At 40.9% G+C, this 25,770-nt stretch overlaps 1 protein-coding gene across 4 annotated transcripts; it reads left to right on the plus strand.

Annotated features, from left to right (window-relative positions):
- The first annotated feature begins 2,377 nt into the window (after positions 1-2,377).
- On the plus strand, positions 2,378-10,608 carry KLHL38 (kelch like family member 38). 4 transcript variants are annotated; one of them, XM_025174967.2, is made up of 4 exons: positions 2,378-2,747; positions 3,491-4,932; positions 7,036-7,141; positions 9,820-10,608. In XM_025174967.2, the coding sequence occupies exons 2-4, from the start codon at positions 3,583-3,585 to the stop codon at positions 10,134-10,136; spliced, it is 1,773 nt and encodes a 590-aa protein (XP_025030735.1). In that variant the 5' UTR covers positions 2,378-2,747; positions 3,491-3,582; the 3' UTR covers positions 10,137-10,608. The 4 variants fall into 4 exon arrangements, with proteins under 4 accessions (XP_025030735.1, XP_088005116.1, XP_025030736.1 ...); XM_088148990.1 differs by having other exon boundaries at positions 3,582-4,932; XM_025174968.2 differs by having other exon boundaries at positions 2,378-2,677; positions 3,582-4,932.
- The last annotated feature ends 15,162 nt before the right edge of the window (positions 10,609-25,770 follow it).

Below are 25,770 nucleotides of genomic sequence, written 5' to 3' on the forward strand. Positions count from 1 at the left end.
ACAACTCTTCTTCAGATATTTGAAACAGCTGTCATATTCAACCTTACCTGTGATAGGTTAAGCATACCCCAGATCTGTTAACTGTTCCTCCTAGGGCTTGATTTCCAGACTCTTTGCCATTTTGGCAGCCTTTCTCTGAACAAACTCCAATTTGTCAGTGTCTTTTTTGGAACTGTGCTGCTATCAGTCAGAAAACAGGCACCACAAAAATTACTGGAACGTTATTGTCGTAGGGTATAATAACAGAATTTTGAAAGCCTGACAGGGACCCAGAATTGGACACAGGGAGTCTGACTAAGGCAGAGCAAAGTACAGAAATTGTATCCTGTTATCTGGACTTTATGATCCTGTTAATATTTCCCCAAATAGCATTTCCCTTTTTACCAGCTGCAACTCATTGCTGGCTCAGTTCAACTTGTGATGTACTCTAACACCCAGGTCCGTGTGATATATACAATCCTATTCATTTCAGCCCCTTGCTCAAGTCTGTCCAGATCTTTCTGAATCTTCTCTCTCTCCTCCACAGCATTAATCACCTGTCCCAGCTTTGCACCATCTGCAAACTTGGCAAGTATCCTCCAACTCCCTCACCCAAATCATCAATAAATGTTGAATGGTATGGGGCCCAGGACAGAGCCCTGGGACACTCACCTTGATAATTCCCACCAAACTCAAGTAGAACCATTAACAGACACTCTTTGGGTATGGTCATTCAATCAATTGTGAATTCTTTCATTTATTATTTATTTATTAATCACATTTATATGGCCACCCATCCCACAAAAAGCGACTCTGGGTGGCGTACAACAATCAATAAAACAACAAAGATATGAAAAACAATCTTTATAAAAGTAGAAAAAGTCATTATTAAAAATGAAAAACACTATTACAAATTTAAATATACAAACCACACAGAGAAAGTAAAAAGATCAACCCCAGTGGAGCATCTAAGAATATCTCAGGTTCCCTGGGACCCCCAGGCCTGGTGACATAACCAGGTTTTGAGGGACTTCCAAAATGATAGCAGGGATAGAGCTAACCTGACTTCAGGGGGGAGAATGTTTCATAAGGTGGCCACCACGGCAGGGAAGGCCCATCTCCTGGGACCCGCCAAGTGTAGTTCCCTAACAGACAGGACCCACAGCATGCCTTCTCTGCCAGATCTAACCGGTCTCAGCAATAGACACCAAGTCGGCCTTCTCATCAATGATTAAATCACTAATTCTTTTTTTTTTTTTCTTCTTCTTCCAAGCTTTTTTCCCACATGTGGAGGGTCCGCTTTTTTCAGATCAACTGAATGTTGATCCATTGGTTGCGACAGGAACTGACCAACTGGCTTGTCACCCGACCCGGACATTGTGGGCTGGGAGAGAGTGACTCACCGAAAGTCACCCAGCTGGCTTTTAAGGTGGGACTAGAACTCAGAGTCCCCTGGTTTCTAGCCTGGAGCCTTAACCACTAGACCAAACTGGCTCTCATTCTGCTTTATTGTTTGTCTGATGTTAATCCCTGCTTATCTAGGTGTTGGTTGCTGGAGTGGATGAGGACACCTTATTGTGGACCAGTCTGGCATTCAGTAGCAGCAGCCGGAAGTCAGGGCTGACATTCATTTGACAGCAATATCGTCTAGTCCAGCACTTTTCAAACTTAGCAACTTTAAGGTGGGTGGCCTTCAACTCTCAGCATTCCCCAGCTTAAAGTTGCCAAGTTTGAAAACCACTGATCTAGCCCATGTTTTACCCTTTTATCAAGGAGAATTCCATGACTTTACTGAGGTCCAGGTACACTAAGTCTATGACATCCCCCTGATAGGCCAAAGATTAGACTAAAGACTTAAAGGGTTAAAACGGGGCAAACAAAGAAAGAGAAATGCCTTCTAGAAACTTCATATTGTTTATGCCCTTCTAGCGTTACTAACTTCTGGGCACGCTTCCTCTCCTTCGCAACATCCTCCCTGACAGGCCAAAGATTAGACTAAAGACTTAAAGGGTTAAAACGGGGCAAACAAACAAAGAGAAATGCCTTCTAGAAACTTCATATTGTTTATGCCCTTCTAGCGTTACTAACTTCTGGGCACGCTTCCTCTCCTTCGCAACATCCTCCCTGACAGGCCAAAGATTAGACTAAAGACTTAAAGGGTTAAAACGGGGCAAACAAACAAAGAGAAATGCCTTCTAGAAACTTCATATTGTTTATGCCCTTCTAGCGTTACTAACTTCTGGGCACTCTTCCTCTCCTTCGCGAGGCCTTTTGCAAATGCCCCATCCCTAATCTTCACTTCTATTTTTGTTTGCAAACACTTGGCAAAAAAGCCCTCCTTGTGGCAGAGCGGTGTTTTGTCCCCTCCGTGGCTAGAGCAGGCAGTTGGAAAGTCACATGTAGCAACATTGGGAAGAGGACAGGGGTCACTATTCTTAGCTCAGGAATGTATACAGTGCCGTGTTGTGGTACCTCTCTAACCAACCTTGGAAAGGCGAAGACAGTTCCGTGATGCTAAACAAACCTAGAAACCATCCCCAATGAACCCTTCAACGGCGAAAGAATAATATAGGGAGGTTTCATGGCTTCATCTCCTTCTGCTTTTTAAACATTAATCTTCCGAGGCATGTTATAGCCATGGAAAGTTTCAGCAGAGAATAAACAAGCCAGTGCCGCTGAAGGTTGAGAAAGGATTAAGGTAAACAGATCTGCCCGGATTTTCACTACAAACAAGAGCCATTGGGTCTTGGAGAAGTTTGCCTTGGGAGGTAGTTGCTGTGTTGTTGATTTTTAAGCCTCTCCAGACAATATATGCAGATTATATTTGTACATTTAATTGAAGAAAAGGGTGATGGGGGGGGAGATGGGGTGAAGCTGGCCAGCAGCTGTCCTCCTCTTTGAAAAGGAGAGGGGTTTTAAATGATCGTTTTCTTTGGTGCTGCTGTGAGAAACGAAGCTGATGCATGAAAAGGAAAAGATGAAGCATTAGATGTATTTTATCGAGGATGTATGGACTATAGGGTTGGGGGCAATGTTCTAGGCAGATTTTGAAACCACGCAGAGAAAACAAATCCATGATTCTTGTTTGGGGTTGTTCTGAAAGCAAAGGCAATTCACAGTAAATAAATATATCCTTTTCCCCGCAGATTCGTAGACCCGAGGAGTTTAGTTTATTGTGTTGCTCTGCCAAAGTTACATTCTTTGGGAATGACTAGGGGGTGGGGGGTGGGGGGCAGGGAGAGAAAATGCTAAATAGCCTAGAATTCTTAGACGGTTTATTCCTTATGAACAAATTATTTGCTTTGGTCTTGAATCACTGATTGCTGCAAACGTTTTGCAACACTGGCTTTTAAAAAATTAATCTATTTTTAATTGATTGGGCTATCAGAAGTCAACAAGCCTAGAACTGGAATTTAATATCAGATTTATTCTGTTAAAGGAATGTGACGTTTTCTTTACCTTCTTGGTCAGTTTGTTGGTGTAAGTAGCTGTTTTCCCCATTCTGTATTAGATGGACAATATTTAAAGGGGACATTTGCACTGTACCCTGAAGAATTTTGATGCAGTAGCCCTAAGAATTCTCCTTTGGATGCTGTTTACAGTATGGAAGAGGAATCCCCCCAAGGCCTACTCTTCAGAGACCGAGATTTTTCCTCTGATCTGCTAAAGCAGCTGAACGTCTTGAGACAAAACAGAATCCTAACTGATGTTCTTCTGTGCACAAATGACATTGAAATTCCTTGCCATAAGAATGTTCTTGTCTCAAGCAGCCCGTATTTCAAGGCCATGTTTTGTAACAACTTTAAAGAGAGCATCCAGGAAAAAGTCAAGCTCCAAGGCATTGACTCCAGCATTCTTCATTCTATTGTGCTTTACGTCTACACGGGGGAGGTTCTCATGACTGCCGAGAATATTCTGAGTCTAATGGAGACTGCGTCCATGCTTCAGTACATGAAACTCTTTGAAGCCTGTTCAGCTTACCTCCAGGACCAGCTTTCTCCAGATAACTGTCTTAGTCTGAGTAGGCTTTCTGAAATCCTCCACTGTCAGGATCTTAACCAGAAAGCGAAAGCTATGGCTCTAAAATGTTTCCCTGAAGTAGCCACTTCTGAAGACTTGAAAGAACTTTGTGCATTAGAGTTGATAGACTATCTTGGGAATGATGAGCTTTGTGGAGAAGAGGAACAGGTTTTTGAGGCTATCATGGTTTGGGTAAGGCATGACCTTCAAGCACGGCAGGGCTATATTCAAGACTTGTTCAAAAAGGTGAGGCTTCAGTATGTCCATCCAACATTTTTCTTCCGCTTCATTGCCAATGACTCTCTCATTCAGTCATCACCCGCCTGTCAAAATATCCTAGAACTTGCAAATAAGCAGATGTTTTCCTTGTATAGTGTCAGTGCTCCTGATGTCAGACCCATGTGGCATGTTCCCCGGCGCTATTCATGTCGGGAATTTCTCCTCTTAATTGGTGGTCGCAAAGACAATCAGCAGACTACAAGGGATGTCTTGCTATATGATGAGAAAACAAACCAATGGTTGAGCCTTGCCAAGTATCCCACTCGTCTCTACAAGGCCTCGGCAGTGAGTCTGCACAGTAACGTCTATCTTCTCGGGGGTATTCCTATAGGTAATGGGAGGAACCAAGTCAGCAACAATGTTTACATCTTCTCACTCAAACTTAATCAGTGGAGGTTGATAGATCCCATGTTAATTGCACGCTATTCCCATAGAAGTATTGCCTATAAAAACTATATCTTTGCCATTGGAGGGATTGGCGTGAACCAGGAAATCTTAAATTCCATGGAAAGGTATGATAGCATCTACAACATTTGGGAAGACATGGCAAATATTCCCACTGCAGTTCTGCATCCTGCTGTATCTGCCAAAGACCAAAGAATCTATCTGTTTGGGGGGGAAGACATGATGCAAAACCCAGTCCGGCTAATACAGGTAATTCCCACTCTTGATAATCTCACCTGGGTTATCTCAGTTGTATGCTTTCAGACACGTCTGGCCTTTGTTTCAAACTATCTGAGCTATTCTTATGCTATGCTGAGCAAATGTCTTGTGCCCAGGCTCAGCAGGAAATAGAAGAATCTATCCATGATTTTGAGGATCCATTTGGATTCCGTGCAATGGATAACCAAACCCACTGGCTAAGCTGAAATTTCCATCTCCTGAAAAACCACATAAAAATCCCTTTTTATGTATACATGCAATCATTTTGCTGTTAAGAGCTTAAGCAACAGCCACAACATCATTTTGCTAAGAGGCCCCACTACTATTTGCTATATGCAATCCAGAGTGTGTAAATATTGCAGGATTAGCATGAGATTCTGCGAATCTAAAGCAGGCTAGTCCAGTTGCACGTCAAAGGCTAATTTTTGGAACATCTGCAAATGGTGGGTGTGTCTCGGCATTCCTACTGCCAGTTTAACAAAGAGAAGGGTTAGTTAGAGGGGCTGCATTCAAGGGCATCTGCAAGGGGGACCAAAAATTCAAGATGGCGGCTGCAACTAGGAAAAAGGGATCCTGCCCCACCGTCCTTCATTGGCTACAATAGCCAGAGGGAGGCTGGTCCTTCAGAGAGCAGTAAAACAGGGGTGGGGCTTCAATCACATGGTTGTGACTGTCATCTTGACTGTTTAGACCCCACCCACCCCAACATCCCTGGCTGTATTATACTTAGTGGGTCATCTAACCTGGATCTTGAAGACAGTATTTCAGCCACCGTGCAATGTCAGTTGTTAAAGTAGGTTCTATGTTTATATTTATGGACTACCATTGCTGGAAACTGCTAAGAGAAGTTGATAAAGTATAAGCAAATCAATCTCTTCCTGCTTGCTTCAGCCACATGGGCTCATGTTTGTGGCAGATCAATATCTTCACACAGGCCAAGAATCCAGCATAGGGGATCAACTCCATCATTTCAACCAGACTGGCAAAAAAAGAGCCAGGTTAGCTAAGCTTGGTTCGATTCCTTATTTTCATGATTCCAGGTTTCCAAGCAAAACAAAGACGCTCTGAATGATTTTCTCAAATATAACTTGTTATCTGTACATAGGAATTGTTTTGCCAACTCAGGTTTAGGGCTATGTTGTGTGAATTTCACCAGTATTTCCCATTTTTAAACCTAGAATTCTCTTACAGCATCTTTTCTCGGCTTTGTGCCTTTATACTTTTTACTTTAACTCCTATCATTCAATGGCCATGTTGGCTGGTGATTACAGGAATTGAGAACATCATCTTAAAGAAGGCTGCTCCTTTATACAATAATATGTTCAAAGATTTGGTTTCATAAAAAAGCAATTTACAAACTGTTTTGATACCAGATGTTCTTTTATTCATGGGTGGTCATTTAAAAAAAAAAAACCAGGAAGTTAGGCATTTCCAGATGTACATTGCAAAGGTTTTATCAGCATTTGGTGGCTATCATCATGCAGGATTCTATTAAATAGCTCTCAAGGTACATTTCCTGATGACTTTCCCATTATGTATGTGCAATAGCTAGTGATGCACTAAGAAGGCTTAAAAAGAATCTCTGGCATTCTTTTCATTTCTCAACTGTTGAATGGTATTAAATTGTGTGTGTGTGTGTTTCAATCTAGTAGACACACAAATGGCTGGGCAAGAACACAGATGATGATGGAGATGGATATTCAAATTCCATTCAGTTTCTGATGCATTTAAATGACTGTGCACATCTGTTGTAGTTTCCATCCTGCAAGCCAAACGCAGTGTATCGTAGCAGTTAAGTAAGTGGACTAGGACTGGGGAGATCTATGTTCAAGCCCACACTCGGGGATCGAAATTCACTGGGTGGCTTTGGGGCAGTCATTCAAAAGATGCATATGGTTGAACCTGCTAATTTACCTGGATTTCCATAACTGAATCCAAAATTCTGTGCATATTTGCCATATAGGTAAATAGCGGCAGCTGGAATAGGGATGTAAATATGTCTTTACTTTTTTAAAAAATTGGATTTAGCATCAGAGATGCCCTCTCACCTCATATTTAGACTTCCATCCATCTCATGTCCTATCTATTTCTCAGGTATATCATGTTTCTAGGAACATGTGGTTCCGAATGGAGACCAGGATGGTGAAAAATGTCTGTGCGCCAGCAGTTTTGATTGGAGACCAGATTTTTATCGTTGGAGGTAACATACATTGAAAATCATCATCATTGTCATCATCATCATGCAGATGTCCCAAAATATCACAATTTCTTTCCGCTTGATGTTGCAGTATAGTTTCTTTCTACAACTGGCATGTTTGCATATATCTTGTGGAGTGTATCACATTAATAGTATTTAATCTAATTTATATTAAATCCAGTTTATGTTTTGTTCCCTCCCCACTATTTCATGGTGCATCTCTTGATACATCACTCAGAGATTATGCATGATCCTTGGTGCAAACAAGTTTTGCATATCTTTTATTCAGAATGACAGTTGAAAGAGGAAGCAAAACATACAGAAAAAGGAACAGAACAGATAGAGATAATATTTAGCTAAAATCTTGGAAAAATATGGTTGAAACTTAATGGAGATGATATGCTGCAAATTTTTGTTCTAGGTTTTACTTCTGAAACTTTGATCTCATACTTGGATGACCTAATACTGTCAACACAATACTTTTTATTATAATTTCCAGCCTGGAGATGCTGTGAACTGGAGTAGGTACTCAAAGGAATATTCTAATCCAGGGGTTAAGGACAAAGGCAAAGACAAGGGAGTTGGCGTGGGAGAAGATGAAAATCCATCATACCTTTGTCCTCTTCTTCCTCCAACAAATTATCCCTTGTTAAGGTCAATCTATCTATTCACTTCATGAAATAAGTATGCAGGTCTTATGACTATGAATATTTGGCCTGTTTAGCCTTGGAATAGTCTGCGTAGCAGCTTAACCTCATTGAGTTAGTAAACAGAAGAGCCATCAAACTGTTTCCTCCAGAAGTCCAGTTGTACCAGGAAAGATCTACTGCCTTCCCTTAGTCTTGAGTTCTCTTCTCCCATCCTTGAGTCTGCAGAAATTCACTGTCTGCAGTGTTGATCCTATCCTGCCTCTTTGAGGAAGAGGCTGCCAGCTTCATTCAGTGCCTAGGATCTCAGTCAAACGCAGCCTTTGAAGAATGTGTGGTGGAGACGTGGGGATACACTGTGTCTTCACATCTCCTTTGTGATATCTGGGAAAGTTGGTAGTCTAACTGTACCATGGGTTTTTTTTAAACACGTTTATGGCATTTTGTGGGATCAGGAACATCAACCGTGCAAGGCTGCCGATTGTTCAGAGTTACAATTGCATGTAGAACCCTAACTATCTTCAGCTAACCAAATCATTATTCTTTTTTGTTTTTCCTCAGAGATATATGTCAGTACCAATCTTTGGTGCCAACGGTTTTTATTTTCAGAAATGTCTATCTTGGAAAATCGGAATTTATGGAATAGTTCTATATGAGAGAGAACAGGGAGACCAAAATGTGAACATAGCAGAGTTGTACAAGACTTGTAAAAAAAACAAAAAACCATGCCCTATATTTATTCTGAATCTTTGTGCCAATGATTCAGCTGACAAGCTTAAGCCATAAGGGTTTTGGTTTATTTAACGAAAAGCACAAACATTTCATCTAATTTCAAACATAATTCATTCTGCTTTAAAGCAAAGAGATTTACTACCGATAAATTTTCATTTACCGAGTAAGTATGTCATAACACCATCCAGTTGTTCCTGGCTTATCAAGCAATTGGAACTGAAAAAAAAAAAAACCCAATAATAACAAACAGATTTTTGGTGTTTTTCGAAAAGCATCTAATATACATCAAGTTTCCCTTGAACAAATCAGATCAAAACAAGATGGAGTTTGTTAACCCCAGCAGTGTGAAACTTCTCTTGAATTAAATAGAGTTCTTATTGTCTACTGCAATTATGTCTGAATCTGTACTGGTTTTGAGCTGATCCAATACATGGTAAAGCATTATACCTTAGCTTTGCAAGTCTGGTTTACCCCCTTAAGAAAAAGAAAAAAAAGAGATCAAAGAAAGAGATAAAAGTGCAAAAGCAAAGAAAGAAAAAAAGATACAAAGAAGTAGCTTCCGATCTTCTTTACAGCAGTTATAAGTAAAATTGTAAATTGACTTCTTACTCTATGGTTACAACATAACTCTCTTCTTTCTATAATCTATCCCGTCTAATCGTCAAAACCATAAATCATAAGTTCATTTTTTTCTGTTTCACGCAAAAAGTCTGTTAGGGGTTTCCAGTCAGCAATAAACAAAGATAATTGTCTTTTCTCTGATCAGAGAAGTCAACTTAACCATCTCAGCAAGTTCCACCATCTTCACCAACCATTCCTCCATTGTGGGTAATGCTGAATCTTTCCATCTTTGTGCATATAATAAATCTCGCTGCAGTTATCATGTATAAAAGCAAAGTTCCATGACCTTTTTCCAACTATTTGTCTAACAGTCCCAAAAGAAAAGGCTCCTGTTTCAATTGTATATTAATGTTTAATTATAAAATCCTCTGAATTAGTGTATGTATTTGAAACCAAAACTTTCTGGCCATCTTGCTGATTTTGACACACGTGCTCTGTGGATCCCACTGCACTGAGTTTGATCCTCTACTCAACACAAGAATCCAGATGAAAAACAATCATGGGTTTCCAATGGAGGAACTTGCCTTGTCACGTGGTCATTATGCTGAGAACTGCACAAGTGACCCAGGCCCCAATTCCTAACATGTGGGCATTGCACCCCCCTACAATTCCAGAGGCCTTCCGCCTTCTGATCCCACTAATTATGAATTTCACAATTGCTTTGTTTTTGTTTTCCCCCAGGGTACACTCGGAGAGTAATTGCTTATAATACTAAAGCCAATAAATTTGTGAAGTGCGCAGACATGAAGGAAAGGCGGATGCATCATGGGGTAGCAGCCATCAACGAGAAGCTGTATTTGGCGGGAGGCCGCTGTCTCACCACAGATAATGCCATTGTGGACTCTGATTCGCTTGAGTGCTATGACCCTCAGACGGATACCTGGTGTTCGATGGGGAAACTACCACACAGACTGTTTGACCATGGATGCCTTGCCCTCCAGTGTGTGCCTTATGCCAACCTTTTGGGAGAAGGAAATGGAGGGAAAACGTTTACCTAATTGCGTGGAGGGTGCTAATCGACCCTTCCCAAGCCAACAAAAGGGACTCAGGGATAGGCTTGAGAAGGCCCACCATAACATGAGGTAAAACGATCTCTTTGCTTCAAGTGGCAGATACAGGGTTTGACTGAAGCAAGGTTTGAAATGTGTTTGCATGGCACACTTATCCAGAGAGATTAACCCTGATTTATCTCCATTAATCCAATCTTCTGGGGTCGCACAACTGCCTGAATCATTAACTAAGCTCTTGCTAGTTTGTAGTATAGTGTCATGCAATTATAGCCTACATGTTGGTCAAGGTTTTCACTTGAGTCTTCATTAGGACCCCTAATTTCAGGAGCAAGTACAGTATGTTTTTACACAGAAGGACTCGCCTTTTATGGTATATGCATGTGATCTGAATGTCTTTTTCATTTCCTTTGGATTAGGCAGATCCAGTGCAATTCTGAAATAAATGGGTGCCAAAAACAAATGGGTGTGTTTGCTCTCGCCTGCCTTTTTTCATTTCACAGCAAGTTTGATGGAACAGGTTATTTCACTTGACATTTTCTGAAGGATGAATGGAAGGATGATCCAATTTAAAACTACCGTTCAGCTAGCACTTCTTAGAATGAAAAATACGGGGGTACAATGTTCCACAAAATCACCTTCTCATCCCTGAAGGAAGGAAGATCTACCCAAGCAATTGCTACACGTGCGGACAAATCATGAGTAATTTTCACAGTGCCAGTTCCTGGATTTTGTCTTTTTATCACGCTGTCTAATCACTCACAAACATGATGTATGCGCACCAATATGTCTGCAAAAATCACCTCTGATGCTTACCAGGCCCCCTGCTGCACAGGTGTGTTTCAACAAATTAAAAAGAAAACTGGCCTACTGCAGAGCAAGGCACTAGCTTCCTGAATCGTTTATTTTCAAGATTCCTCTTGCATTCCACAAAGGCCTATAGGTATTGTCAGAAAATAAGAATGATGGGAGATTGCAACTTGGTCCTTTATTAGTAATTGTCCCATCTACCAGAAGATAAGATAAATGTAAGGTGTAGGAGGTCATACTGAGTATCCTGGTGGGGTGGCAGGAAGCATCCTTTCCTGTTGCCTTCTGATAATGGGCATTTTTGCTGGCCACATATAGTGTGGCAAGTAATTTCTGGGGAAGTCTACCAGGGCCATCGCTTTCTTTCAAATTCTTTGATGTGATCTCTGGCCTAGGAGGTTGAGGAGCTTGCTGTAGTAGGAACCAAAATAAGATGTGGTGATAGAAATCAACATCCAGACTGTGAAAATATGATTGGATTTGATCCTCAAAGATATCCAGTTAGCCCTTTAGAATAAGGAAGGCTGGATGCATGGCATACGTTGCAAGGAGGGGCATGTCCAGGACTTGGCCGCTGTTTGAACATCATAGCCTATAGCAATGTTTCTCAACCTTGGCAACTTTAAGATGTATGGACTTCAAAGTTGAAGTCCACACATCTTAAAATTGCCAAGGGTGAGAAACATTGGTCTATAGCCTAGATTTTATTGACATCCTATTGAATGGTGCTCCCAAAGAGAGATAGTGCCATCAGTCCTTATGGGCTAAAGTTAGATCTATTTCCATCCCTCTCAGGCTGAGTTCCTTCCACATGTGAAACCACAGATGTCCCTGTCCCATTTAGCCTAATCTAGTATGTTGTATGCATCTAGCCAAGCTGTAGGACCCAGCTTCTACCAACCAGAGCTATGCATTTGCAAAGCAGCCACCATTGCCCTGTTACAAAATTCCCCCAGACAACAAAAAAGTGAGGAGGAGGATACCTAGCCCTGCTTCCAGCCTCTCAAGATACATAGGGCTGTTCCCAGCTCACCACTTTTGTGTATAAAGCAAAACACTGGGCTGCACCGTCACCCACAATTTGTGAGGGTGGCTCAAATTCAGCCAGAACTGTCAGTTTCAGCCCAAGAAACTCCACAAGACAGTACTGGAACAGCTCAGTTACTTTATTAGCTTGCACCTGCTAGACAGAATCTCGCCAGACTAACTCTAACTCCCAAAGCCTGCAACTAAACACTACGGATTCCTTAGGGTGGTGCCAGTCTCACCCTCTTCGCTTTCCCAGGCTCAGGCTGTGGGCTGAGGAGATGCTTCTGTCCTTGAATCTCCTCATCCAAGTCCTCCATCACAGGAACCCTGGTTAGAAGATGTACTTCTGATCATTTGCAAGGTGCTAAAAAATACAGAGTAATTAAGTAGCAGAATGCCCCATGAAAAAGAAAATAATATTCCAAATATAATTGTTGGGTGCAGAATATGGGCTTACTCCAGCTATCAGTGATGGCTGGTCTAAGGATAGGATAGGAAAGCCTCACTTCTATTTAACTACATAGCATCACAAGAGAGAGAAACAAGAAGTTCCCTTTGGTTCTTAAACCCAGGGACTCATTTAACTAGCAACAGGGCAGGTAAGAAACCGATCAAGGACAGGTATGAAGATCTCTCTTGCTGTTTGCTCTAGCATTCAAAAGAGCTCATAGGAGTGCAAAGAAATGATTCTGTTAGCCTTTTCTTAAAACAATATATGAGACCCAGATGGGATCCAAAGGTATTCCTGAAAATAAAAATGACCTGAAAGCTGGTGTTTTCCTTTGCAATATGCCAGCTTCCCATTAATTTTCTTAATTAAAACAGTTAAAAAAAAGATTTTGCATGGAACAGGGACCCTCTTAGATATGAAGGAAGGAATCTAGATGCGTGTTGGGGCCCACTGACACCATTTTTAAGTTCCGGTTTCTAAAGCTGAAGACAACACGGAGCGCCTCTTCACTTGATTTGACTTCTTTGTTCATTTTTATTGAATTCGTGGCCATTTTCAGCCTCATCTGAACTGTGCCTCTCTGAATGAAAGGTATAGCCTGTCACAGCAGTTAATGGTGAAAGGTCCACACGCAATGCATACTTTCTGGAAATCCACAGACCTGTTTATGTTGATAGGAATGGGGCCATGGAGGCAACACTGTGTGCCCTTCATGTGACTGTACAAGCTCCTACAACACAAGGTATGGTGGCTGGGGGGTGGTCAGGAGGTGGCAGATTGTTCATACTTAGTTACAGGAATGTAAGGAGATAGCATGGAGAGAAGTGGAAAATATGATGAAGCAATGCCAGATTTACAACAACAGGTGGCCAGGTTGTCTGTGTCCCCAATCAAACTTACAAGAGAATATCAGAGTTTTAGATTAGCTGGCCGGTTCATGGGAAAAGTGGTCCAGCTGTTTAGGAATGTAAACAGCTTGGAAAAAGATCTACTACTTGCAAACAATATTGACAGTAAATCAAATCATTGTCCTTTTGGTGGGGGAAAAAGAAATATGAAAATCTGCTTCCAGCAGACAGAAAGCAGCAGGAGTAGAAACTGGGTTTTCTGTCCTTTTCTTCATGCACTGAGATATCAGGGTCAGATACACCCCTTCCATAACCTGGCATATAGGATTGGAGCTCCCTGAATCCTCAGTGAGGAATGCTTGTCATGTCAACACAACTGGAATTCAGGCAGCAGTCGCCCCAACCCATCTGAAGAGCTGGAGAAGAATGAAGGACATGAATTCAGTGAATGGGGAAGGTTCTTCTAAGGTACAGTAAATCAGTGGTAGAGGGGAGGGGGTTCAAGGTCTGGGAGTGGGGGAGAGAGCTTAACTCTTTCCCTCCCTGCCACCTTCTAGCAAAAATCACCTCTGATGGTGTTACCTGCATTTCAGTGGAGGCTCCCATCAGCACTAATGGAAGCTTCCTTTGGCATGCAAATAACACCTTCCAAGAGAGGATTTTTACAAATATGGACTCCATGGCAGAAAAAGAAAGAATTAAATGGTTCCCCCCCCCCCTTAGACACATATGCACACACAATCCTTGCAGCCCTAGGGCTCTCAAGCTTCCTTTAGGATACTGTTGCCCACCAAAAAAACCCTAGTTTAGCCTTCTATATTGGAATAGAGCGACATTTGGTCCATCCAAAGGAAATATCTTTTTCAGTATTTGAGCCATGAATAATCTGTGCTGCAGAAATTATTTCCACCTTGCCCCAACCAACGCTTCAGTTGCAGTCATATATGTAGAGAACAACTTTGAAGCCCTTAGGCGCAGAGTTCCTCAACCTTGGCAACTTTAAGGCAGGTGGACTTGAACTCCCAGAATTCTCCAGCCAGCCTTGCTGGCTGGGGAATTCTGGGAGTTGAAGTCCACCTGTCTTAAGGTTGCCAAGGTTGAGGAACCGTGCCTTAGGGCTTCATTGGCCATTGATTGTCCCATCACACACACTTCATCACTTCCAGAAGAACAGAAATGAACACAAGTGATTGGCAGAACATATGAGGGGCACCATTAATGAAGCAAGTACCAAAGTATTCTAAATCAGGGAAGGATCTTGCCATATGAGCCAATGAAAGACACATTTCCTTGATAACAATAGATCTATTTCCTTCATGTAATAGCCATTTGGCCCATACAGTACATTTTATTTTTCTGTTCTGCACCCATTTCAAGGTGGATTTATATTTACACAGCATCACACTTCTAACAATATCAGACTTTACAATATACAGTATATGTATACAATATACAATATATATATGTATACAGTATATGTATACAATATACAATATATATATGTTTACACACACACACACATATATATTAAACGTTTTAAAGAGAAGATAAAAGATAAAGAGAAGATAAAAACTAACAAAATAATATAAAGTAAAGAAAGAAAAAAGGGAAAACAGAGAAAAGAAGACAAATTTGCAGGAAAGAAAGATAAAAAGAAATAGAAGAAGCTTCCAATTTTCTTTGCAGCAAATACAAGTATGATTACAAAGTTATCTTCTACTCTATGGTTATAAAAAGAAAAGCTCTCTTTTTTCTATTATCTAATTATTTTTCTACTCATCAAAACTACAAATCATCAGTACATTTTTTTCTGTACTTATGTGCAGAAAAGTACTTCTGTACTTAATATCAGACTTTTACTTGATGTTCTTGTGCTTACTCAAAACAGACAGAACCCAGGAGCTGTAATTTCTTTGGATGCCAAGAAAGCCTTTGATATAGTTCCTTGGATGTTTTAGAAACAGGCTTGGATATATTTTAGGTTTTCCAAAGTTTTATATTTTAGATAGAAATGTCTTAATTCCTAAATCATGGATGATTATTAACGGTGTGCCCTCTTTTCGATTAAATTTATGTTGATATTCATCAAGGAAACTCCTTCCTTCCTTCCTTCCTTCCTTCCTTCCTTCCTTCCTTCCTTCCTTCCTTCCTTCCTTCCTTCCTTCCTTCCTTCCTTCCTTCCTAGGAAGGGGTGCTTCAAATTCTTGCTCTGTGTGGGGTTGAAGGAATGCAGACCCAAAGACATAATCTCCTCCATTGGGGTATCGCTGTTACGCAACAGCTTGCCTCTCTTGGTTAGACCTGCTAAGCATTTGGAACACTATTAAAATGCTCTTATTCTTCAGATGCTCAGTAATGAAAAATGTAGGGATGTCCAGTTTGGATTGCAGACCTGTTTTCTCTGTTGACATTTATGTTTCTTTGGTGTTGTTTTTAACTTGCATGGTGAAGTGTATTGATTACTGATGTTTTTATTGTATTGGTGCTACGGTAAGCCATCTAGAGGCAGAATATTGGGCAGTATAGAACTCTGTATAATACATACATGAAATAACTGTATACATCTCTCTACCCTATTCAGCCACCAGACATTGTACTCGGCAGGAGCTCGACTGGTGTCTTTGAAGAAGACATCAAGACTCTTAAATCAGCAGTGTTTAAAGAACTTTTCTGTAAAGCAACAAAACTCCTAGCAAGTTGTGATGAAAAAAATCAGTGCAGTTTAATGATGGAGGTGTACTTTTGGCTGATTTACACTACAATGCCGTGGAAAAAGACCTTGCTTCGTTGTTTAGGGTACATTATGTATTTCACTTGCCAGTTTGTTCTGATAATTGTGAAGATGTGCTGTTCCTGAACGGGAGGGCACTCTTCCTCTCCTATTAAATTTTTTGAAGTAATCAAGACATAAATCCTTTTAAAATACTGTATAACATTACCAGAACTCAACGTGGTAGAGGAGGCAGGAGGCATAGGCCTACAAGAAAAAGTAAAACTTGGTTTTTATGCCCAGTAAAAAAAAAAAAGCATCTGTTATTTTTCACCAGTGACCTCTGAAGGCCCATATGGGTACTATTCATGCAGTACAAGAGAAATAACACATTAATTATCCCTCCTTGATTAATACAGTTAAAGTCCTATGTGTGAGTCAGGACAGGAAGGAACTAAAACCAAGGAAGGGAAAACAGTTAACGGCCCAGGCTGGATGGGTTGGAAGACAACTGGCACAAACTATGCAAGCAAATTCAGCATTAGGCCTTGTCAGTGAATTACACTCTCCCTCAAGTCAAGCTGGACTCCTGGTGACCATGTAGGTTTACTACTGCCTGTTTTAAGATGCTTTTGGCTTTGCAGTCTGATCTACAGCCTTAGGATTTATCTGGTGGTCTCTTATCAAAGTACTAACCAGGTTGGACCCTACTCTGCTTTTAGAGATCAGCCATGGTCAGATGAGTGCTGCCATCTAGAGGAGTTTCCGGTTGAAATAGCAGACTGGAAGATATGTAGCAAACCAGATGTAAAGAGATGGAAGCCATTTTAAAAAATGGACATAGCGGTTATTTAGGTCCTAAGACCAAACTAAAGTTGTATGTGAGCGTAATGATTGAATGATAGAACCCTAGAATTAGGAGTGAACTCAAAAGTCATCTAGGCCAGCTCCATCCTTGGAGGAGGAACTACTAAAGCATTTTGAACAGATAACTTTACATGGCCTCCATTTGAAGACTGCCAGTGAAAAGAATGTATCACTTCATGAGGCATAAAAGAAAATAAAAATAGAAGAAAAAAATAAGAATACAATAAAGAGAAAAGAAATATATAAAGAAGTGACTTCCCACCTTCATCACAACAAGCATAAACAAATTTAGTGACTCTTCACCCCCTCTAAGGTTACAAACATTTATCTCTTCTTCCCATATCCCATCTCTTATCTATAAACAAATCCATAAAACATCATCCTTTCAGTCCTGGTATCAGCAGAAAGTCCATAAAGGGTAGCCAGAAATAGCAACGTAGCTTATTTTAACTTTGATCAAAAAAACCAACTTCATATTCCTTCCTTTTACTTCTAACAGTCTTAATCTTTAGTTCATTGAAATATTGTCATAGGATTTGATTTATCTTCATTTCTTCTTTGTCCCATCACACAGAGTTCTTCAAACCTTTAACAAACCTCTTTTGTAAATCCCATAGGAAAATTTATCCAAGTAATTCTCTTGGTTTGTTATTTGTATTTCCCTTTTAAATTTTAAAACCTCAGCCAATTTCTTTTGTAGATCCAGTGAAACATCCTTTTCTAAATCATTCTCTTGGCCTGTCAGTTGTAAATCCACTTTCAATACCATTTCTTTCTTGTCAGATAAAATTTGTTCTACATTTGACATTTCTTCAATTTGATGTCTGCCCGTACTTTAACTCAATATATGCACCCATAGATGGGTATAAACTTTTAGGTAGCTTAGAAGCAGCAATGTATCTGTATAACCAAGTATCTGATACTATAACTCTGGACCAAATACAGTTCACATAAACCAGACAGTTGTTCTTCTGGGGAGGAAGATTGGTGTGGTGTAACAGGAGATCGTCTTGTAGACATTGCAGTTTATAGTACATGTTGATAATATGAGGAAGGATACTGCAAGTGTGAAAGAAAACAAGGAGGTCAGTTCAATAGCTTATCAAAGCATTCCAGGGGAAGGGTTGCAATGTAATTGTATTAGTCCTTTTATCTTCTGTTTCAAATGTGATCAGCAAAATGTATATATGATGGGTGGTTGGTTGGTTTGGGTCTCTCTCTTGCGTTCTGCTGGCTGGGAATCAATGATCACTCTAAGTGTATTCCAGTAAAATGTATTTTGTTGCCTCTATCTCCAAATGCTTTGATTTTCCTTTTAGATGAGCATTTTTCTCACAACAGTTCTTTCAGGGACTGTGCCTGATGACTGTGGAACTAGCCCCCTCTTTCCCTCAATCTTCACCACACACATGCAGATAGGAGCAGAATATGAGTAGACACCATGCACATCAAGTGTCATTTGGTAATATTTCTTCAGAGCTGGCTTATTTGGAAATCTGGAGTAAGGCAAAGAGCCATCCTTCCACTCCTTGCTGGAATTCCTTTCATCAATTGAACCAGGAGGAAGAAATTTGCTGTCCCTCTGCATCTTCCTATATGTTCTCAAAATCTGCTTGGAGGACTAGGTTTGGTGCTACAGGATGAAAGGGAATGCTTTTATAGAGGAAAGCAGGTCTATCTGTAGAAAGACAGGTAATGGTTCCAACCTTTACAGATGGTAGACATCTGCATTTCAGATGCAGGTATCTTGGATCATAAGATTTAATGCCAGAGTTCCACATTTGTAACTAAAGAACCCATAAAGAATCTTGTAAGCTAGTACGATTAGCTAGTCCAGCTTCTTATAGTGCTGAACCAGATGCTTGTGGGAAGACCCAACTGATTAAATCTACCAGGGAGAAGCTGCTACTAATCCCATACATTTGGAGGTTCAGGTCTGAGGCTAGGAGGTGCTCTTTTTCTGTAGCAATGCCAATGTTGTGGAACAGCCTCCCCATGGAGATCTGGCTAGCTCCCTCTTTACTGGTCTTTTGGAAGCTCTAGAAGACCAAGCTATTTTGGAGAGTCTTTTCCTGATCTGAAGTTGCCACCTGGATTTTTACTTTTTTTTTTTTGGCATGGTTTTATTTTCATACTGTTGTAGTGTCACGGGGGTGGGGGGTGGCGTGTTTGTTTTTTGTTTACTTTTTACCATGGATGGTTTAAATCACACTTTTTCTATGTAAGCTGCCGAGAGTCTTTTTGATTGTGGCAGCATAGAAATGTGTTTAATAAATAGGTAAATAAAATAAACATGAGGACAATAGAACCCTTGCATTTAAGTTTCCCAGTAAACTGCCTCTGAACCCAAATTCAGCTGCCATAACAAACAGCCTTTGTTAGTTTTAATTTCCATGAGCTTGTCATAAAGTCTTGTATTTATACACCACACTAAGCTTCGGTTTGTTTAATAAGTTACATTCAGCCAGAATCATAACAACAAGCTAAACCAGAAACCAGAGTCTATACATCACAAGGATTGTGTTTGCACAACCAAAAGCAAACAGACCTACATTATGGCTTACCATAATAATATAAACCGAGTTTATCCATTGGCTATCCCTGTTATTCAACATCTCCCTGTTACATATTTATCTCTCAAGCATTTTAGCCCTCAAAGGAATCAAAATTCGTCTGAAAATCTGTTTTCTACTTTGTGCCTAGCATATTGTGCATGTCAAATACTGGCTGTTAGAATTAGCCATCAGAGAGTAAATACCATCCACAGAGCAAGGATAAGAAGGCCTTTCATATCAGCAACCATACCAAGATCCTTTTTTCTGCATCTGTATCTGAAAACAAAAGTCAGTGGAAGCAATCTGGTTGTACACAAACATTGCTCCAGGACAGAACGTTACAGCATCATGTGACACTGGCAACGTGAGCAAGCAGAGGACAGGACAGATTATGGAACTGATCCAGCAACTGCCTGCAAAAAAACACAACAGTTGGGAAATGGATAACGTACTAGAATAGCTGGAGAGAAAAGTTAATTGGGCGTGTGAATTAACCTAAAACACTCAGCCTTTCCTAGGTTGAGGGGACAAGAGGTTGTAGATCTGGGCTTCAGATTAGTCCAAGGCTGTCTGGAATGAGCTGTTTTCATTTAATGCATTCTTGTTCTTTAGAACGAGATTGCCTAACTGGATTTTCAATGTCTTCTTCATCAACACCATTACACCAGGCCTAGTGGTGAAAAGGACTTGAGCAAAAGGCAAAGATCCTGTTCAGAGGAACAAAGGGATCTTCTGGTAGTCCACAGTCAATATTATCTAAAGAGGGTAGGCCTATCAGACATTAGGTCCAGAGCCTTCAGATTACTGACCTGAAACTCAACCTGCAAAACTACTGCTCTTCTTTGGAGATCATGGAATTCTAGCTCTATCCCAACAATCATGGAAGACACAGCATCAGGGAAAGCTGACCCATTCCAACTGTCTGGCAACTGTTTTCCAGGATCTAGTAAGAAGGTTCTTTCTATCACCTGCTGCTACTTGATCCGTTAAAAACTGGAAATATGAGAGATTAAACCTGACCCTTCCTGCATGCAAATCATGTGCTTTGGTTCTCAACTAGTCTGCTTGGATGGGGCTAGGGAACTAACTTGCCAACTCCAGGGGTGTGCAACTTTGCCCCAGGCAGAACTTTACTTGGCCTTTGTATCATGTTTTAGGGGCTGCACTCCAAAAAAACAATGAGTGGGATCAGAACAAACCTTGGCTGGATCTCATTTCATTTCCAGTTAAATTCGATTAAATATTGTTCAACTTTTGGAGAGCTCTAGGAGCCCCATCCAAGGCTTTAGAGCACCAACAAACTCCTGGGGCCTTGAGTTCTGCACCTATAGACTGTGCTGAGGAGTCAATGAAATTGGGTCACTCTTGAAGCTGCTACTTGTCCCAGGAAGGAAACTCCATTAGCTCTACTAGGAAATCACAGTTCTAGAGTGAGACACTGCTGGAACTGATAAGGTGTTCACAGGCACCAACATGTCTGCAGATACTTCTTTTGACTCTTGATTCCAAATGATTTAAAAAACAAATAAATAAAAGTAAACCAATTTCCAAATTATTTAAAAAATGAATAAAAGTAAACCAATTAAATAAAGTAAACCAATTTCCAATTTCTTATCTTTATTTCTGATAATGTTCCTGGCCTTCACAGAGGCACCATACACCTTACAAAACAATAAAATGGTGGTAGCTGGAGCCCAGGGCTTCATTTGGAAATGTACCAGGGGTGATTGCGAGGATTGCAGTATATGTGAGGAGCAGGGTTCAATTGCAATGACATACCACGCCATCTTGCAGAGTTTGACACACACACACACACACACACCATGGATTCTCCTGAAGTATACCCTGGATCTGAGTATATGAAGTTAAGGAGTGATCCTGGGGTAGAATGCTTATCTAGAACACCACCATCTCATTTTCATCTCCTTGCATCCAATGTCAATGTGATTTTTTTAAAAAAATCCAACTTTTATCAGTAAAGTCAGTACTCAGTAAACAAGTCCATGTGGAACAATACAAAATAATTCTTGGGATTGTGTTTTAACTGATGAATTGTACTTCCTTGAATGGAAACTAGGGGTGTCCACAGGGTGAATCAAAAAAGTCAAGATGGCAGATGCAAAAAAGGGATAGAGTTTCAATCACATTGTCATTGCTGCCATCTTGACTTTTTTGACTTCCCTGCAGACTCCTCTGGTGAAAAGAATCACTCTTGCTGATGTTTTCACATGTTGAGTGGGACCTTGGAGAGGCCTCTCTCCACATGTAAGTTCAAAACTAAAGCTCTGGGTTTACCCACTGAATGAGGTAGAAAGAATCCCAGAATATCCTGGGCATGTTTTCACATGTAACATTTAAGTTGTCTTTGAACTTTCCACATGCTGTTTATGCTAATATCCGTACAGCAAATTAGCTTTTAGGTCACTATCATCTTTTTAATCTAAAGTTTGCTGCACTTGGGCTGGGTACATAGACTAAACCTAAAAGCTAATTTGCTTTAAAAAGTGGGAAAGCTTTAACTTTAGTGTATTTTTTAAAAAAATCAAATGGTTCAATTCTGCATTCATTATTGGGAAGAAAGAGGTTGAATGAATCTCATCTGTGGAGTATGCAGAACACCTGACTAAAATTCACTCTAATTGCAAAAATAATTTCACACATCACTGATTCCATAAAATCACAAATAGAGTGAAAACTGTCCAGAATCTTTTTATGGATGAGTCTCAGATATTCATAGGGAAAGTTGGACACCACCACGGCAGCTGTTGCTGCTGATGAAAGCAGAATTCCAAGGAGGAATTTGTTTCCAAAGTTTGTAGACACTTTTGCCGTGCAATCTGAAACCTCCATGACTTCTCCTCTACTAGTAAGATATGGAGGTGAGCAAAGGTGAGAAAAACGCCAGTATATTCTTTCCGCTTGCATTCATCTATCAGGCTGATGAACGTTGAATTTCTACATCTGTGAAACTCTCCATGCTAGGAAATTACTACAATTTGGAATGTCCCCCAAGATGATATTCAAACCCACCTTTATTTCAGAAAATGTGTGGCCACTTTAATTATGAACTTGATATCCTGCCTTTCGGCCCAGCGTAGCACTCTGGGTAGCCAACAATTATAACATATTGCTAAATGAAAGAATTATTATTAAAATGAATTAAAATCAATTACAGCGTTCATCAACAGGCCCCCACCCACCCCAGTTAAAACTGGTGCTAGCAAAAAGTTAATGCTTAATGTTCATTTAACTTCACACTTAGTTTAGGGCAGTGTTTCTCAACCTTGACAACTTGAAGATGTGTGGACATCTTCACACACCTTCAAGTTGCCAAGGTTGAGAAATACTGGTTTAGAGTCTTGTGACCTAAGAACATTTTGTAGTGAAATAGAAATGGGGCCTCCAGAAATACAACTTAATTGCAGGCTTGCAGCAAATAAATTATTTAAAATAATTCATAATGCAACCTACTTAGAAATCAGCCCCATTGAATTTAGTGGAACTTCCTTCCATATAAGCAAGTGTAACAACCCTAAAACTACTTAATTAGGAATAAGAACCACTGAGCAACAGAACACTTATTTCTGAACAGATATGTACTGTTATCTGACTAGATAGTATTTATAATAGTTATGTTCTGTTTTTTTTCTTTCAGGAACTTGAAACAGTACACATCATTCTCTCCCTATTCCTCAGTGCAACCCATTGTAGCATTACAATAATTTCTGAAATTGATCTGGCTGAAATATAATGATCAGCACAAGGTCATCTGAGGAATGTCATTGCTCAGTAAAGATTTGAACCTGGATCTGATTCCAGTTCTCAGGCTACTGTTGATCACAGTTCAGTATTTCTTTTGAAGATTTGTAACTAGTTTTAGTACTGCAATCTCTCTGTTGCCCATCTGTAACAAAAGTGGGCAAGCTTTTGGCTGGGAGATACATTTATCATGATAAGAAGGTTTCAAGGCCACAGGGAATGGGGGTTGTTCTTCCAGGGTGGCAATGCCACACCTCAGAAGTTGGTTGAGCTGGGATTTTCCAGATTTTGGGAGGGTTTTTTCAACTGTGTGAAACCTATACTTTAATTCTGTTTCTTGCCTCAAAATGACAAAGTAACCACTGATTTGGGGGAACTGTGCCAGTAAAATTCAGCGCTGCCCTCCGAATGGGCTCCAGCACCCTGAAGAACATGGCAGGGCCTTTTCAGGTGGGTTGAATGTGGTTGGATCAGAAACATCAAGGGGGTCTGCGGAGTATGATGGCCACTGCGATCAAAGTTCTGCACATTTTTATGGGCTTCGTGTATTTTTTATGTGTGCCACAAACACCCTGAGAGGTATCCACAGGGACAGTCACGGAAACCCGAATGACAGAGGCGGTCTCGTCCTGTCATGATCCAAGCACCAATCCTTTCATACGTATCATGTGATGTCATGTCATGCGCACACACAAGTGATGGAGCTTGTACTGCAATGGTGCAACACTGCCTCTGTCACTCCCTGTCAAGGAATCTTCAGATGATCCCAGCGAAGGGGGTATTTGTGGGGGGAAAGGGGTCCCAAAAGTCAGGATGGCACCCAGGAGCACATGAATAAAGTCCTACCTCGTTTTTCTTTGTATCACAACACATAAAAACCAGGCAGGACTTCAGTGGTGCAGTTGCAGGCACCCTCTTGACTTTTTTGACCTCCCTGTGGACACTCCTGATTGTTAGTGAATGTGGCAAGAATGAAAAGGGGGCAAGTCTTAAATAAGCATCCCCCTTCCCCGCGTGCCCCCCCAGCCTTAAAAAAATGATGCTCAAGGGCTGCTAACCTGGGAGAGCAGTTGTCTAACTCTGATTCATACACTGTAAGTTATTAATACTTCCATATTCTGATCATGGGCATGTTTACTCAAGAGAAAGTAACCCTTTCCTGAACGGCATTGACTGCACAACTTACGTCCCACTCAGCGAAGTAGAGAGGACTTGGGAACAAACTCGCTTAAGATTGCACACCAATCCGAGATCTCCAAGGATCTGAGCTGGAAGTCCAGCACCCGGCATCCCGTTCTGAAAAACGTTCAAATGGAAAAGAAAGGGGGGAGGGGGTATTCTGTTTTGCTTTTTTCACGGAGATGATTCCTCAGCATGGAGGCGTTCAGGAGAAGCACGCAAACAAGTTTCCAATTTCTCATTTTGTGTTCTATTTTGGGAAATCACCCTTGGCATACATTACAGAGCTTTCTGTGCTCCCAGGCAGGGCTTTTCTCGGGAAGAGAAGTAGAGCTGAGCTCTGAAAAATCACTTTAAGCCAGTGTTTCTCAACCTTGGCAGCTTGAAGATGTGTGGCCTTCAACTTTCAGAATTCCCCAGCCAGCAACGCTGGCTGGGGAATTCTGGGAGTTGAAGGCCACACATCTTCAAGCTGCCAAGGTTGAGAAACACTGCTTTAAGCTGTCCCACAATTTTCTTTTGCTTTGGTTAACTGACCATCAAGAGGAGGACGTCCCTTTCAGCATCTGGCAATGGTTGTTTTCTGTTGGATTCAGAACTCTTCAGATATCTGGGATGACATTAGGATTAGCCCCAAAGATAGTCGACTGACTAGTTTCTCACCACGGACTTAGAGCTCATAACTCTCTAACCATGGCATGAACACATCCCAGGAACCATTTTTAAGTATCTTCATGAGGTTGCCTTCACCTCATGCCCAGCTCACAGCTTCACATTGCCTTAACGGTTTTAAAGTAGAGTTTTCTCTCTTTTCCAGACATAAGGGCTGCCCTAGGTATGATTGAACACACTTCAGCAAAGATGTGGTTGATGACACCATTAGGTGCTGGGATCTGCCCAGTTTTCACCAGCCAAATTTAGGCTGTGGGAGACACATCTTCCCTTTCAATTGCTGAGCAGGGCCCTCTGTGCATTTGGCTTCTCTGACTGAATATCTGGCATCTTCCTGCATAATGTCTGGCTGTGCTATCCAAAATATTTGTCAAGTCTTATACAAGCTTCTGACATCCGTAGCTTTAGTGTGCTTACGATAGAGCAGAAGACCTGTTTGTTGAAGACGGGTTTAGCGGTCTTTTGAAAGAATGCTACTCCTGTGTTTAAAGAATCAAGACTAGGGCTCTCTTGCACAGACTGGTGCTTTAACCTGGAAATTCAAGCTGGGTTGTGCCAGCTGCGGGTCGCTGGTTCAGTCCCCAGTGAGCGCATTACCGATTTTCCACTGCTTTTGCTCACAAGAGGCTTCATGTTACTTTATTACTAATTTTTATTACTTTGGACAGGGAGCACAAGTTTCCCTCCTCCATGAGTACTTCTGTGTGCTGCTGGCGATTCACTGCCATTCCTGCCATATGAGTCA

Source organism: Python bivittatus, unplaced genomic scaffold (assembly GCF_059951505.1).
Source record: "Python bivittatus isolate LINGU-HERP-01145 unplaced genomic scaffold, Pbiv_v1 ctg000590_np1212, whole genome shotgun sequence".
In the NCBI taxonomy this organism is placed as follows: Eukaryota; Metazoa; Chordata; class Lepidosauria; order Squamata; family Pythonidae; genus Python; species Python bivittatus.